At 43.3% G+C, this 15,166-nt stretch overlaps 1 protein-coding gene across 1 annotated transcript in view; it reads right to left on the reverse strand.

The window, feature by feature from the left end:
• Positions 1 to 15,166, reverse strand: part of MAMDC2 (MAM domain containing 2) — a 164,411-nt gene that overhangs the window by 65,998 nt on the left and 83,247 nt on the right. The window contains exon 6 of the mRNA XM_060154991.1: positions 13,867 to 14,004. Coding sequence (XP_060010974.1) covers positions 13,867 to 14,004 — 138 coding nt within the window. The remainder of the gene's footprint in view (positions 1 to 13,866; positions 14,005 to 15,166) is intronic.

Here is a 15,166-nt window from a genome sequence, read left to right on the forward strand (position 1 = left end):
TGACAATTTGTACCTCTTTAATAGAATACGTAGGTCATTCAACACTGTTGACAGGGTTAGGATTGGGGAAGTTGAACTTGGGACCCCACCCGTGGCAAGGCTTTGGTGGGCTCCGGACCCAAAGGCTGACTGCATTAGAGGCATTTTGGTGAAAGAGAGAAACTGTGAGGCAGAATGGGGAGAGCTTGGATTGGACATTAAAAGAACTGACTTTGAATCCTGCTCTATATCTTAGCATCCTTGGGACTTTGAGTAAGTCACTCAATATCTCTGGGCTTCAATTTGTGATCTCTAGAATAAGAATCAAATATTTCTCTCATATGGTTGATCTGAGTATTAAATGAGATTATGTATGTGAAGTGGTGAGCATGTGCCTGGCACATTGTAATTGCCTAACATGATTATAATGAAGTAAAGCAATGCCATTAATGTTTTTAGTACCATGCTTTCCCCAGTATGGTACTATTATTACCAGCAATTTTGTCTAAATTTATTTGAGCTGCAGTGACAGAGGAGTAATAGCAATGAAGCTTTGATAGAACGGCCTTTCTATTTACAAGCTCAGAACAATTACAGCTTAATGTCTTTGCTTTTATTACCTGGTGACAGGTTTATAATCATTCCTTTTATCCTCAGCAAAATAGCAGTAAGGATATTAGGAAGAATATATGAATTCACACACTGGAGACTTACTTTGCATCTAGCACACTGCCTAGTATGTGGTAGGTCCTCAACAAATGGTGATTCAAAACACATACAGGGTCTCAGAAAGATCCTCACTGCAACATGGCAGAGGGGAAAGGTGAATAAATTAAAACTCATTTTCTCCTGGTAGCAAATGGTTCAACCCCTCTGAAAAATCTCCCTTGCTTAAACAGAATTGTCTGATCATCTTGTCAAGCCATGCAACTGTGAATAAACAGAAATCACAAACTCAGATGATCAGAGCAGCCAGCCAGATCAAGTATATGATTGAAGTGGAGTGGGTCAGGGAGAAAATAGAGTGATGGATTAGCTGCCAACATTGGACATCACATTTTACCAGCAACGAGAAGCAGAAATTAGGCTTCTCTGAAAAAAATCAGAAAATCTGATAGTGCTGGGTCCATATTCTCGGGCTGCAACAACCAGCTGGTGGTAAGGGGCGCCAGCCCCGTGCATGGACCTGTGCTCTTCCCTAAGAGCCCATCCCTCTACTTCCAGCTGATGCCCTGACATCCAGCCAGGTGCTGCAAGCTTTTCCCATTGAAACTCAAAATCCAGATTTTTCTGGCAAATCCATTCATTTAAAAATGATACCTCTATTAGTTTGCTAGGGTTACCATAACAGCACCACAAATGAGTGGCTGAAAGTAAAGAGACTTGTTGTTCCACACTTCAGGAGGCTAGAAGTCCAAGGTCAATGTACGAGAAAAATTAGTTCCCTCTGATGACTGTGAGGGAGACCCTATTCTATGCCTCCCTCTCTCCTAGCTTCTTTGGCATTGGCACTCGTTGACACTGACAGATTGATCTCTGCCTTCATGTTCACATGGTATTCTCCTTTCTGTGCATGTATCTCTCTGTGTCCAGATTTCCCCTTTTTATAAAGACACCAGTCATATTGAACTTGGGGCCCACCCTACTTTAGTATGACCTCATCTTAACCAATTACATCTGTAATGACCACATTTCCAAATAGGTCACATTCTGAATTTCTGTGGGTTAGGACTTCAACATATGAATTTTGAGGAAATATAATTCAACCCATAACACCTCCCACCATAATTTTTTAAATTTTGTGTGTGCCAAATAAACATATCTGCAAGACTGGAAACAGCTGATGGGCTCTCAATTGGCCACCCCTGGGGAGGGATTTTAAAGGAAGAATCAGAATGTCAGATCAAGCAGAATCCAAGAACCTCTGATAAGGAAGCAGGGCCATGAGCCCCCCGTCCTAAGCTCGGGTGTCCTCTGAAGCACTGCTGGTGGCCAGGTAGCTCCGACTAATGCAGAATGGGTGTGACCAGCTAGCCCTGTAACACGCCTTTGCTCACTGAGAACGCATGTGAGTGTCAAAGGCAGAGAGGAGGTTTTTATGCCCTTTGTAATTTGTCTAACCGGTGAAACAATCTCTTTCCAAGATATCCAGCCAGGGAGAAAGGGTAGAGGAGCTGTCATACTTTGTTTCCTTGGTACCTCATTGCGGGGCCATGCTGGCGGGCTCCTGACATATTCTCCATTCAGTGTCCAGCTGCTTCACCTTTGGATCCACAACAGCAATGTGTGCCAAGGCCATGCCACATCGGGTGTCCTCAGCTGATGACCAAGCAGAGCAGGGGTACCAGGGCAAGGCCATTCTGCCTGACAGGGGCTCTTCAGCAACTCCCCATCGGCCTGGCCCCCCTGTTCCATCCTGTGCTGAAGGCTCTCCCCACCCAGGCCGCGTTAGGACTTTTGTTGGAGCCCTAGGCACTTTTGCTGCGCTGGACCCCTTTCTCCACAAAATATATAAAAATTTTATTTTATACCTGCCTTCATATAAAGAAGAATATGATCTAGGCCAGACCTATTATAATATTTGTTATTATGACATTCATTTTTTCCCTCTGATTTTAAAATAAATCAAATTAAAACATGCTCATGGATTCCTAAAAATGTCAGGTCTCCTAGGCACTGGGACTTCTATGCCTAATGGACACATGGTCCTGGCCCCCAGCTGCTCCAGCTCTCTCCCCACTTATGCTTCCCAGCCATTTCCCCCAATAAGTCTCTTTCCACCTAATCCCAGCTTAGTGACTGCTTCTTGGAGGACCCAAACTGCCACAGCCATGAAGCAGGAAATCAGTCTACCCGGGGTGACGGGCACCTCCAAAGGCTCCACGAGACTCTCAGTAAATCTAGGAGACCTCACAAATCCACTAGAAATTATTCATTCTACTTCCGGAGTGCACGATAACTGTGTTTAGGGGCAATGTCTCCCACTCTAACCCATTATGAATGTATCTTCCTCACAGTTCACAGATATCTGACAGTGTTCTTTAAAGGCTACTTACTCACCTCCTGGGTGGACAATAGTTTAACCCCTGAATTTGCAGTTAAGTGCCTTGTGCCCATGCACAAGACTCTAGGCCAAGTGAGCCACAATCCCATTCCTGATGCAAAAAAAACAGCAAACACAATGTGACCTGCTCAGAGTGAGTCAGAGAGCCTGCTGGGAATCAGACCAGGACTGCTGACACCAAGTCTCATATGGAACCACTAGACTAGACCACATTCTGTTGCCCCTCCCTTTCCTCTCCATCATTCCTTTGTTGCCAAGTTGGGTATTATTTACTAAGACTGTTTTTCACTGGGAGATAAAAGGTAGCTCATCAGAAGTTTATCATCTCAGTTGAAAGGGTGGAGATGATTCAGAAATCACCAGGTGTCTACCCCAGGGGGCTGGGCCAGAGAAATGACCACCAGCCCAGGCTGAGTGTGTGGCATCAGGTACAATCTGCTCTGAGGAAGAGGAGCCAGTGGTTGGGGGGGCGTGTGCAGGCACTGTTTTGTGTACACTTCCAAGGGGAATGAAAAAGGTAGCCTGGAGTCCTCGGGAAATTATGTCTAGTGTCTGATATTATGAGAATTTTCCTGCCCAGCTCAATGAGGCCAACCCTGCTATCTGGTCCAGGGTTCTAGAGCTGGTAGAATCTCTAGAAGAAGCAACTTTTATCAGATTCTTTAAGTCTGAGTAGATGAAACTAGGTATAGATAGATCTTAGGTGGAAAGGATCCTATAATCAACCAAATCACTGGGGATCCTGTTGAAAGATCAACACTCTCGGTGATGCCAGCCAAAGCTCAGGCCCCTCTGGCAGAATGCCTGCGATAACGGCACATGTACGCTTGCTTCTGAAGAGGACTTTCTTGCAGCAGTCCTCTGTACTAGCTCAACTTTTGTTGTGGAACCAGTGGCCCACCGGTAGTCAGCCATTTTCCCTTGACTTAGGAAAAGAACTTTGAGGGCAGCTCCTGAACTTTTATTTTCAAACAGTCTGGCTAACCAGCATTCCACAGAGATGGCCCTTGGCTACGATGCCAATGGTGTCCTCTGACTCATCTATGATTTGGTCCCATTGGCCACATTTGTGCTCCAGTTGCAACGTCTGCATCTGTGTCGTGGTTGTCGGGACAAGCTGTCTCCCAGGTAAGGGAGAAAACTTGAAGGAACGTATGCCAGCTGGTCTGCTGCCGTTGTGAGGAGACAGTACCCAAAGACAGCAAGTTATCATGCCCGCTCTCCAGTCTATGGAGCTGAGAGTCATCTGCTGAACCTTTAGTTCTAAGGGTTTGGGTAAGTTTTACTATAATAGTCTGACTCTATAGTAGAGTCAGATTGAATGGAACTTCTCCTAGTTTCTGCTAAGACCTCAGTGCCAAGAATGATGGGGGACAAGTCCCTCTACTTTCTACAGAGTGGTGCTAGACCATCCCTGTTGGATGTGCTACCTTGTGGCAGACCTGGAATCTAAGCCAGCTCTACCAGAGTAGCCCATCTCTCCACCAACCCTGCCAGCCTGTATATATGAGAAGGCCAAGGAGGGATCAGAGAGACTGGAGACAGAGTTTCTTTGAAGAGAATTGTCACAGAGCTGACCTGCCATGTGTTTCTTTTTGACCCCCCAAGGGAACGGGAGGAGATTGCTTCCCCTTTCTTACCTTGATCCAAGGGAGGGGGCTTCAGGGAACCACTTGTAGAGAGGATGGGGGAGGGAAACTACCATCTAATTTCATCCCCACCCATGCTTGCAAGTTCCTGGGTTCTGTGACTGCCTTGGGCCTTGAGAGGAGGGTGGCAGAGTTAATGGGAGAATTTGATCAGTGGTAACTGGAGTTTGTGGGGCACAGAGGCTGGGGCCTAACTCTTGGCTGCATGCAGCTAGAGGTTGTAGGGGCCTGTGAGGGCAGAATGGAGAGAAAGGATTTTTGTTGCCAGGGAACTGTACTTCCAGAGGTTGATGGGGCAAAGATTTGAGTTTTCCCTAAGCCTAAGTGGGCAACTCAGAAGGTAGCTGGGCTAGAGCGCCTTAAACAACTCTTCTCAAAGAGACTGCGTGCAGGGTGTTAACCCCAACAGAAAGGGGCTGGTGATGTTAAAAAAGAAAGGGGCTGGTGTGATGTACCTAGTGACAGGCACTAAGGGGGATTCATAGATGGCCAGTCAGAGAGTGCATCATTTTTGTCATTGGCTGTGAGAGAAATGGCCAGCATCTGGCCACCTGCAGTGTGAAGGGCATCGATCCCAGATTAAACAGCACTGGTCACATACAACCTTTTGTCGCCTTCCCTTCCATTTCTGTTCCACCCACATCCCACCTTTCCCAACCCTGGAGGAACTAGAAGCAGCAATGTGAGTGGGGAAAGAGGAAGAAAAGAGCAAAGGGAAGAAGTATGAAGAAATAAAGCCCAATCCCTTCTCTGATGCTGCTCTGTGGTCTGGTCTGGGGGAAAATTTGAACTGGATGAGAAAATGGAGTTTTGACTTGACTGAACTTAATCCTTAAAAATGAAGCTATTTGTTAATACTTGAAAGTGCCTGGAAAGCCATGGTAAAGTCACCCAAGGACAGAGAAAGGAGATCCAGCAGAGCTTGCACAAAGGCGATGGTAAGAAAATTAATAAAGCTGCTCCCCTACTGGGTGCTTATGCAATGAACCAAATGGATCAATGCAGAGAGAGAATGAACAGGTGCTGTTAAGATGATGCTTGAACTCAATCCAAACTGAAATGGGAAAAGAATGTCATGAGTTATGGAAAGACGATCCATCCATGTCACAGTCTTTGATGGAATAAAACAGTTCTGACCTTATTTTACATTTTGAAACTTTGTTCAGCTCCTTCTACGGTGGCACCATATGCAGACCTGATTTCTAAAATCTCAGCAAAGAAACAGATTTCCCTCATTATCTTTCCAGCAATTATCTTCTTTTTGCTAAGGCAGGTAGGAGACAGTAATGATCTGAGCTGTCAGTAGGCTACCCCCTGAAGGATTTTGTTTCACTTCATAAAATATTAAAAAAGGAAAAAAAATCCATATGTGATGAATCCAAACTGAGTAAGAAAAAGCAACATAATATCCCATCCCCTTCAGTATTCCACGACAATCTTACTGTGGTAGTCATTTCCACCATAAGACAGGAATTTGGAGACATGGTGCTCATTTGAAAAGTCTGACTCACTGTTTGGGGCTGTTAAAAACACACAGCCAAATGAAGGAAAACTTATATCCACATAATATTTTTCAGATATTACATTCACTGTTCCTTTTCTATAACACAGAAGCCAGAGCCTCCGGGGAAGACTTCCTTCGGCAGCTCGGCAGCTCTGAAGTTTCTGAGCAGGCACACAGCTGCCCTCACCCCTGCTGTTTGTTTCTCCAGTTTTCATCTGAAAGCAAAAGCATCAGTTGCTTCCAGGAAACGAATGAACAGGAGATGAGTTTATATAGAGGCAAATCTGCTGCTGCGGGCAGACATCTGAACCATTTAATCTTTCCTTTGCCACCAAAATTGATGGAGCTCAGGGAAAATCAATATACCTGGTAGAAGGTAAATGTAATAAGAAGGCAACCTCTCTCTTGTTTAGAGTATTGGAGGGTTTTTTTTTTTCCCCAAGAGCAATCTTGGTCAAACCTTTGAGTCATATGAGCACAGAGCTTTTCAAGTAAAACATTTTAGAATTTTTAGAACCCATCTTTTTTAGCCCTGTCCTATGCAGCAGGGAAGTCTTAACATAGGAGTCTACGTGTGAGGAGTATAAATGAGTGTGAGTGTGTGTGTGTGTGTGTGTGTGTGTGTGTGTGTGTGTGTATGTGTGTATTGGGTGGGAATGAGAAGGCTCTTTGGCTACTGATTGGGCAAAACCTCACTCCAAAAGTTGAAGAGAAGTCGAAGTGAAATAGCAGAGAAGAACTGGAAGAAGTGAGTGGAAAGTAAGTATTCAAGATTCCTGATGATCATAAGCAGAAACATAACCTAGGATCTAGGGCCTACTCTGCCATCATCTTCCATACTGGCATTCTCAAATACTCCCTAGACATCAAAGAAACCATTCACTCTTATGCCTGTACACCTCTGCATATGCTAAACTTATCTTCTCCTTATCCATCAGGCCAAATTCCAGTTCTGATATGACTTCCTGTAGAAAGCCTCCCCTGAACCCCAAAACCAAGGTGGTCTTTCACTTCTCTATGATCCCATATCATTTATTTCATACCTCTATTGATCATACATCACTATGCATGTTTACATAGCATTTCAGTATTTGAACATTTTGAGAAATGCCATAATATACATTAACACAGAACTATATTAAAGGCACTGAGAAGTCCTGAAATAAATCTGTTTAGCTTTCTTTAGCTCTGGGTTTCCACAGTTTATTTGATCACATATATAGCCCTTCTTCTCTCATATAAAGACTTTTATACTCAAGTACTGGTATTCTAGGGAATAGCACTTTGGAAGAATTGGTTCCTGTGATCTCTTTGAGGTCAGTGACAGTTTTTGTATCACCAGGATATGCAAGAATACCTGACCTATAAAGAGTGCTCATTATGTGTTTGTTGAATGAATGAATGAATGAGTGATCAATGAAGAAGCGTCATTCTGATGTTCAGGCTCTGACTAGGATGACTCTATAATCAGATGCTTTGCTGGAAGGGAGATAAAAGTCTTCCTGGATTCCTTCCCTTCAGGCTCAGGATCAACGACTTCTTTAGGCCTTGGTATTGATGTCAGGGGACTAAACAATGCTAGAGGGCAAAGCTGCCTGCCTTTGTCAGGTGTTTTAGAATAGCCAAGGAAGAAGAGAAAAGATAGAAAAGATGCAGAGGAGGAGATGGGATGGAGAGAGGGAGGGGAGAGGAGAGAGGCAAGTGCCTACAGCAGGGGTAATACACCCTACTACCAAGTCTCTGTGCTCCTCAGGGATGACCATGTCATCATGCCTATCTCTTGATATAGATATTAGAAAATCTCCTGGTCGAGATATTAGAAAGGCCAGGTACTCTTTTCCCCATTCCTTAGTCCCTTTAGTCTCCCTTTTTCTTTTTTTCTAATGTCAAATGCAATGTATTTATATGTACTCAAGAGGGACCCAAAGCACTCTTGTTTTTTTTTAAATAGATCTCTATTGGGGTATAATTGCCTCACAATACTGTGTTAGTTTCTATTGCACAACAAAGTGAATCAGCCACATGCATACACATGTCCACATATCTCCTCCCTCTTGAGCCCCCCTCCCATTCTCCCTATCCCACCCCCTGGGTCATCACAAAGCACTGAGCCGATCTCCCTGTGCTATGCTGCTGCTTCCCACCAGCCAACTATTTTCCATTTGGTAGTATATATATGTCAATGCTACTCTTACTTTGCCCCAGCTTCGCCCTCCCACCCCATGTCCTCAAGTCCATTTTCTATGTCTACCTCTTTATTCCTGCCCTGCAACTAGGTTCATCAGTACCATTTTTTTTTTTTTTAGATTCCATATACATGCGTTAGCATATGGTATTTGTTTTTCTCTTTCTGACTTACTTCACTCTGTATGACAGACTCTAGGTCCATCTACCTCACTACAGATAACTCAATTTCATTTCTTTTTATGGCTGAGTAATATTCCATTGTATATATGTACCACATCTTCTTTATCCATTCATCTGTTGATGGACACTTAGGTTGGTTCCACGTCCTGGCTATTGTAAATAGAGCTGCAATGAACATTGTGGTACATGTCTGTTTTTGAATTATGGTTTTCTCAAGGTATATGCCCAGTAGTGGGATTGCTGGGTCATATGGTAGTTCTATTTTTAGTTTTTTAAGGAACTTCCATACTGTTTTCCATACTGGTTGTATCAATTTACATTCCCACCAACAGTGCAGGAGGGTTCCCTTTTCACCACACTCTTTCTAGCATTTATTGTTTCTAGATTTTTTGATAATGACCATTCTGACTGGTGTGAGGTGATACCTCATTGTAGTTTTGATTTGCGTTTCTCTAATAATTAGTGACATTGAGCATCTTTCATATGCCTCTTGGCCATCTGTATGTCTTCCTTGGTGAAATGTCTATTTAGGTCTTCCGCCCATTTTTTAACTGGATTGTTTGTTTTTTTGATATTGAGCCCCATGAGCTGTTTGTATATTTTGGAGATTAATCCTTTGTCTGTTGTTTCATTTGCAAATATTTTCTCCCATTCTGAGAGTTGTCTTTTTGTCTTGTTTATGGTTTCCTTTGCTGTGCAAAAGCTTTGAAGTTTCATTAGGTCCCATTTGTTTATTTTTGTTTTTACTTCCATTACTCTAGGAGGTGGGTCAAAAAGGATCTTGCTGTGGTTTATGTCAAAGATCTTGTTATGGTTTATGTTTTCCTCCTATAAGAGTTTTATAGTGTATGGTCTTACATTTAAGTTTTTAACCCATTTGGAGTTTATTTTTGTGTATGGTGTTAGGTGGTGTTCTAATTTCATTCTTTTACATGTAGCTGTCCAGTTTTCCCAGCACCACTTATTGAAGAGGCTGTCTTTTCTCCATTGTATGTTCTCGCCTCCTTTGTCATAAATTAGGTGCCCATAGTGCGTGGGTTTATCTCTGGGCATTCTATCTTGTACCACTGATCTATATTTCTGTTTTTGGGGCAGCACCATACTGTCTTGATTACTGTAGCTTTGTGGTATAGTTTGAAGTCAGGGAGCCTGATTCCTCCAACTCCATTTTTCTTTTTCAAGATTGCTTTGGCTATTTGGGATCTTTTGTGTTTCCATATGAATTGTAAAATTTTTTTGTTCTAAGTCCGTGAAGAATGCCATTGGCAGTTTGATAGGGATTGCATTGAATCTATAGATTGCTTTTTTTTTAAATGATTAGTTTGGCATTATTTATTGTCTATTTTTGTTACATAGTCTAATAATATTGTTTCTCAGTCATTGTCAGTCTTCCATATTTTCAGTAATTTTCCTTTTAACATCTTTATTAGAGTATAATTGCTTTACAATGGTGTGTTAGTTTCTGCTTTATAACAAAGTGAATCAGCTATACATATACATATGTTCCCATATCTCTTCCCTCTTGCATCTCCCTCCCTCCCACCCTCCCTATCCCACCCCTCTAAGTGTTCACAAAGCACCGAGCTGATCTCCCTGTGCTGTGCGGTTGCTTCCCACTAACTATCTATTTTACGTTTGGTAGTGTATATATGTCCATGCCACTCTCTCGCTTTTTCACAGCTTACCCTTCCCCTTCCCCATATCCTCAAGTCCATAAGATATCCATGAAATATCTGGTCCATATGACATTTGGTAGATGCCAAAGGTCCTTGATATTTGGTCCTGTCCAAAACCATTTGGCATGGACCAAATATGCTTATGGATGTTTTGTAGAGGACCAAATTTCAAGGACCTTATGGCATGGGCCAAATGTCTTACTGGACGTTCTAGACAGGACCAAATGTCCACTGATCACCCAAAGTAATAGAGGGCTCTGATAACTAACTGGGTCTGGAGCACAAGCCTTCTGACCTCTAGCCTAGTCCTCCTTCTCTAGCTCTTGTTGATGCAAATATGGTCAGAATGTTCTGTGCTCACAAATGAGAGTGAGGAAGAACTAGTGGTGATGCATTCTTCAAAGAATAGATGATAACATAGTCAAGTGGATGATTTGACACTAGTCCAAAGGTCTGCTGTCTCTCCCAAGAAATACGTGTTCTCCAAGCCACCTGGTCCTTGCCATCATTGAGAATGAAAAATGATGCACTGAACAAGTAATTATTAGGTCATGATATTGGTTACCCAGAGGATCTGACTTTGGAACTAATTTTTAAGTAACTTGGGAACAGTTATCTAACACTGAAGCTTGTACATCTGTGATAATGCCACCAAGGATTATTGCAATTTTAATGCATTAGTCTTTCAAGATTCTCTCTATTCCTTGTACTAGAATTTTTAAATATGGCAGAAAAACAATTTCAAAATCAGCCAACTTCCATAAATTAAGAAAATGTCATCTGGCATTTCTTTTTGAAACCCCAAGACATTGTTAGTTGTTTTATTCATTTAAACAAAGGTTTCAAGAGGTAGTAACATTTTATTGTTTTGAGTTAACCCAACTGTCATTTAAAATACTCATTCAGATTCATGGATTAATCTGTCATAACAGCTTATCATTCACTCTACACATAACACTCATTAGACGTGTGGTTCCTACAATGGCCACAAGTAGTGATGGGCTGTGTCTTTAGGACCAAAATATGGATATACATACGGAAACCCAAATCTTTTGTCATCTCCAAGAGTGCTAAACCTTACTTTTAAAAGAAGGAAGTGAATACATTTTTGGTCTTTTTCTAATTTCAATTCCTTATGTAAGTGACCATAGATGTATCTAAAGAAATGGTTTCTGGGTCATTTTTCGTTCTCTTGTTCTACCTTTCAGTCCTGTATCTACTGAGATAATCACCATCTGGTTAATCAAACTAACACACTGCTGTGATTGCAACTCTCTCTTCTCAAAGACCTCCAATGGCCTCCCATCATCAATGGAATAAAGTTAAAATCTCTTTCCTGGCATTCAAAGCCTTTTAGAACTGCCCCCATACTGTTTTCTCACTCATCTCTCTTTCTCAGCTGCTACCGCTTGCCAGAGGCATCATGGCTCCTGCCTCTCTTGTCTCTGCCTGTCCAAATCATGCCCATCCTTCAAATATACTTGACTTCTCGCATCATGTCTTCTAGAACATCCAAACAGTAAGTGATCCCTCTTGTCGCTGAATACCAAGCACCTTTCTTTTTTTTTTTTTGGAAGCACTCGACACATACTACTTTGTCTTACATCCATTTGTGGTAGAAATCTTTTCCTCTTTCTCAAATGTACGTTCCTTGAAACCAGGCAGGGGCCACAGAGGACCTGTCATTTTAATTGTCATTTTTCCAATCATACCTAATACAGTGTTGAATGAATGAAAATGCTAGATCCAGGGTTTCCCTGGTGGCGCAGTGTTTGAGAGTCCGCCTGCCGATGCAGGGGACACGGGTTCGTGCCCCAGCCCGGGAAGATCCCACATGCCGCGGAGCGGCTGGGCCCGTGAGCCATGGCCGCTGAGCCTGCGTCGGAGCCTGTGCTCCACAGCGGGAGGGGCCGCAACGGTGAGAGGCCCAAGTACCGCAAAAAAAAAGTTGGCTTTGTCTTAAACAGGTAAACCACAGGAGACAGGAGACTCCAACCTTTCTTATATATGGTTACTTATAAATATGTTGTTCTAAGAAGCCTGGGCATGTTAAAAAAGAAAAGGAACTTACAAAAAACGTTGCAAAGTAGAAGTTGGCTAACTGGGTCTGACCTGAAGATGTGTTTGGTTGGCCTTGTGGTGTTTTTTAAGAGAATATTCACCAAGTTAAAAATTGGGGAAATTTCACATAAAACCCATGCCTTGCTGATTATCTTGCAAAACTGAAAGACCTGGTTCCCTGGGCTTGCATTCTCGCATGGTGGCAACTAATTGAAGTTGAGTACTCTTTGTACGTGGTCCATGCTCTCTAGTTTGCCACCGTCCTCACCCAGCCTATATGTCACTATCTTTATACCATCTGCCTGGCCCCTTTGGGAAATTGAATCTGAGATTCTGGATATAAAGGAGACAGAACAGGAGCAAAGATAACAATAAGGACAGAATGAAGACTGTCCAAAGCCAAGATAAGCCATAGGATGGACACTTTAAAAAAGTTGGAGACGTGGTTAAAAATATTCACATGAAGAGAAACTACAGTGAATGAGGAATGAAGTAAAGAACCATAAAAAGTTGCCATGTCTTCAGGCAGCTGAAGGGGACACACTGTCATCATCAGCAATTTATTGTGACTGAGTAGATCACCTCAATATCTGCATGGCAAAGGAATGAAAGGGAAAATGTTACCCTTTGCAGCAGAACCAACATTCCTATTCTGTCCTTGATGGAAAGCCAGTCACCAGAATCTTCTTGCTGGTCAACAAGAACTTACAGTTGATGACTGGAATGTTTTGCAACTGCAGGGAGACCTAGGCTTTTATGAAGCCTACCAAGGTCCCGGTGAGAGCTGCCATAACTCACAAGGACGCAAGCCCTTGCCCTGTCTCTGTGGGGACTTTCTCCTCCAGCCCACTGCTCACTGATGACCTCTCCTCTCTATTTTCCCTGCAGAGAACCAGCCCGCTTGGCCACTAGGGGGCCCTATTGCTCACCGCATTCAGGACTGACCATCAGTACTATTGGCTCCCCTCCCTGCCACCAGGGAAGTTCTTAAAAACTTATTCCCACCACTCCATGTATTTTTAGTGAAAAGTAACCTAGGATTATTCCAGCCTTGTCTTTAGAAATAAGAAATGTTGAACAGCAAACAGAAGAAAGTCAAGCATAATATGGAAATGTGAAAATAGCAAGATCTCGGTGCTTTGTGACTGCCTGGAGGGGTGGGATAGGGAGGGTGGGAGGGAGGGAGATGCAAGAGGGAAGAGATATGGGAACATATGTATATATATAACTGATTCATTTTGTTGTAAAGCAGAAACTAACACACCATCGTAAAGCAATTACACTCCAATAAAGATGTTAAAAAAAAAAGAAAAAGAAAATAGCAAGACCAGGTCACAGGGGAAGAAAAGCTGTTATCTGGGTGGCCTTCTCCTTAGTTACAGAGCTCGTGTCTGCAGTTTACCTCTCTCTCACGGCTTACTCTTCTCTTCCGCCAGGCCTCTCGGTCCCTACTCACCCTCCTCTCTCTGTCTCCTTCTCTGTCGACAAGCCACAGTCAGGTCAATGTAGAGAGAGATGGCAGAAACAGTTATCCTGGAACAAGGACTCCATTTGTCCCCAGCTCACCCAGTTCACTCCTGAAGGTGTGGTCCTGAGGAAGAATGGAGTGGGAGTTCCGCATATTTCCTCCTCCAACAAACCAGTTCACGTTGGGATTCCAGCGGTTCACAAAGCCACAGAGATGATTTTCTTCAAAGTCACATTCTGGCAAGAGAGAAATAAAAACAGACTTCATGTAGATGTAGTTATGACTGGGTACACCCAGGCTTAACTGCAGTTTGCTATTAGATACTCAGATATGTTTCTCACTCCCTTTGACCACTGGGATCTTCGTACCAGGACCCCTGGACAATGTCGGTCAAGAAGAGAGATCCTGTAATGAACAGAGATTATAATTCATCATTGCTTCTTTGGATTGTGGCCCTTCTGCCTACTTGCCATGTGGCTTGCTGTGTGACCTCTCCTAGCCTCTATTTGTTCCTAGGAGAAATAGGGGGGCACTCCCCCTGTACAGGGCTGTGGTAAGTGTGGACAGCTGCCAGCACAGTGCCAGACACATGGTTAGTGCTTGGTCAATCAGCCAACTCTGTGTCAAAGCACTATTTAGAGCTATGCTTTTAGCTCCAGAAAGTTTATCCATCACCTTTCTGGTAGCCCATTCCCCCATCCCCTTCTCTCTTGATAGTAGACAAGGTGCTAAGCTAAGGGCTGAGGGGCATGTTTCCTAGATGCTAAAAGCATCTGCTTTGCTTATAAACAAGAACCTGGTCAGCGTAGTCGGGACAGGAATATCTTAGGCACTGGGTCCTTCTGCAGCTCCGGAGTGGAGATAAAAGAGAAGACAAAGAGACTCTCTTTCCCCTTTTCAATAGCACTGACATGTTTGCACAGATAAATTGTTCCCAGTCAACAGACTCCTTTACGGGGAACAAGAAACTCACAAGCCAGTTCTTTCATTGACCCCCATAATTATCAATTAAAAATATGAAGTGTGATTGTGCTGGTCATCTCTTATTGGCCCCTCCAGTCCCACCCACCTTTCTTCCACGGGGCTCCATTCTCCAGAGGCTGACGTGTACGGCCTTGTATGGACTTCCCTGCCTTCTGGCTTCTCATTGGATTCAACCAATGGAAGGTAGGAGGAGAGCAAGGTTGGGGGTGTTTATTCCTCCAGCTCCCTCTCTGCCAGGTTGCCATGGGTTGGCTGTGTCTCTCTATTGAGGGACCGTACAGCTACTGTCTCCAGGTTCTGGTAACCCCTTCTCCCTTGCCCCTTCAGACCTAAAGATATTGATGGCTCATGAGTCATCACTCTGACTAGTCCCAGATTACTGCACTAACTTTGACTGGTTTCCTTCACCCACCC

Source organism: Lagenorhynchus albirostris, chromosome 7, assembly GCF_949774975.1.
Source record: "Lagenorhynchus albirostris chromosome 7, mLagAlb1.1, whole genome shotgun sequence".
Classification (NCBI taxonomy): domain Eukaryota; kingdom Metazoa; phylum Chordata; class Mammalia; order Artiodactyla; family Delphinidae; genus Lagenorhynchus; species Lagenorhynchus albirostris.